Raw genomic sequence first — 1,430 nt, forward strand, 5'->3', positions numbered from 1 at the left:
CAGGGAATGTGTTTCCTTTTTTAGTTTTGATTTTGAGCAGCAAATTTGGAGTTACATATTGGTGCTCACCAGGAATGCATAAGCAAAATTGCACAAATTTTCACTTGAAAGAATAGTGAATAATCTTGGGATTTTTTTCTGTTCAAGTTTCAAATAGTGTGTAAATTCAATACACTTCATCTTCAGCATGTTTAGTGCCACTTTTGTAAGTAACCACGCCCCGCACAGGCCACGCCCCCATTCCGGCCACGCCCCGTCCTGGCCACGCCCCTTTCCGCTTTTTTTCATCACTCGCCATTGCCATCACTGATAGTTTCATTGAAATAATCGTTAACCCCTTAACATTAGGATGCACAGTTTTAATCCCGCTATTGCCATCACTGATAGTTTCATTGAAATAATCATTAACCCCTTAACATTAGGATGCACAGTTTTAATCCTGTATTAGGGTCATGAACGCCTCTTGAGTGGAACGGAAGGAGCGTAGCTCCATCTAGTGGATGCATTGTAGAGTGCGTTTTATAATCCAATGCGTCCAATATATGAAAAAAAATTACAAAATAGTCCATTCATTGAAGGTGCCCCTCATAATCCAGTGCACCTTTTAGTGCGGAAAATACAGTACATAAAAGCACACTCAACTAACCTACCTTGATGTATGCTCATTCAATGATCTTGAAATGGCTCCCTGGGTTCCTGACATCAATTTTCCTTCTTATTTGTTTGCTGCTGCTCTTATGTGTACCTCGTTCTGTGTTTTCGCTCTGACGTGTTTTAAATGAAGGAATAGATGCTAAGCTAAAGGCTACAGCTAGAGATCACTAACACGCAAGCTTCAGCCAGGGAGTACAGAGTGTGTGCACACATTGTTCTATTTGCTGCTTGTTGAGTTGTGTGTCAAAATGAGATTGGCTAATTTTGTTTCGATGGATGTCTGTGATTTTATCTCCACAGGTTGGAAGGATGCCAGAGGATGTTTGAAGGCTGACATGAAGTTTCTCTCCTCATGCGATGTGATCAGAGCCACCGACAGCATCCACGCGTAGTTTTAATCCTGTATTACGGTCAGATAAATATTTTGAAAGCATTTTTATTGAAGTAACAAATACTCTGAATGTAACAGATAAAATGACTCTAGTTTTTTTTCTGTTTGTGTAATATTTTGTTGTTATGATTGTGGAACTCGATTGGATGTTCTGGTAGCTGGCGATGAACGTGTCGATAATTATTCAAGACTTATTTTTTTTCTGTGGAAAATTTTGCTCCAACATACTTTGGATTACTGGACTTAAGATAGCAGTGTCAATACAACACACTTTATCCACTCATGTTCCCTATTTTCCCCTTTCTTGTGCACTACCGAAAGACAACATCCTGGTTCCCGATGTAAATTCCAAAATGTGAATTTATAAACAACAAAAAGCAGTACA

At 39.2% G+C, this 1,430-nt stretch overlaps 1 protein-coding gene across 1 annotated transcript in view; it reads left to right on the forward strand.

Annotated features, from left to right (window-relative positions):
- Positions 1 to 1,430, forward strand: part of atoh8 (atonal bHLH transcription factor 8) — a 14,764-nt gene extending 13,334 nt beyond the window's left edge. Inside the window, exon 4 of the mRNA XM_019881656.1 lies at positions 955 to 1,430. Within this exon, the coding sequence (XP_019737215.1) occupies positions 955 to 981 (27 nt within the window). The 3' untranslated portion in view covers positions 982 to 1,430. The remainder of the gene's footprint in view (positions 1 to 954) is intronic.

This window comes from Hippocampus comes, unplaced genomic scaffold, assembly GCF_001891065.2.
Source record: "Hippocampus comes isolate QL1 unplaced genomic scaffold, H_comes_QL1_v1.1 scaffold270, whole genome shotgun sequence".
Classification (NCBI taxonomy): Eukaryota; Metazoa; Chordata; class Actinopteri; order Syngnathiformes; family Syngnathidae; genus Hippocampus; species Hippocampus comes.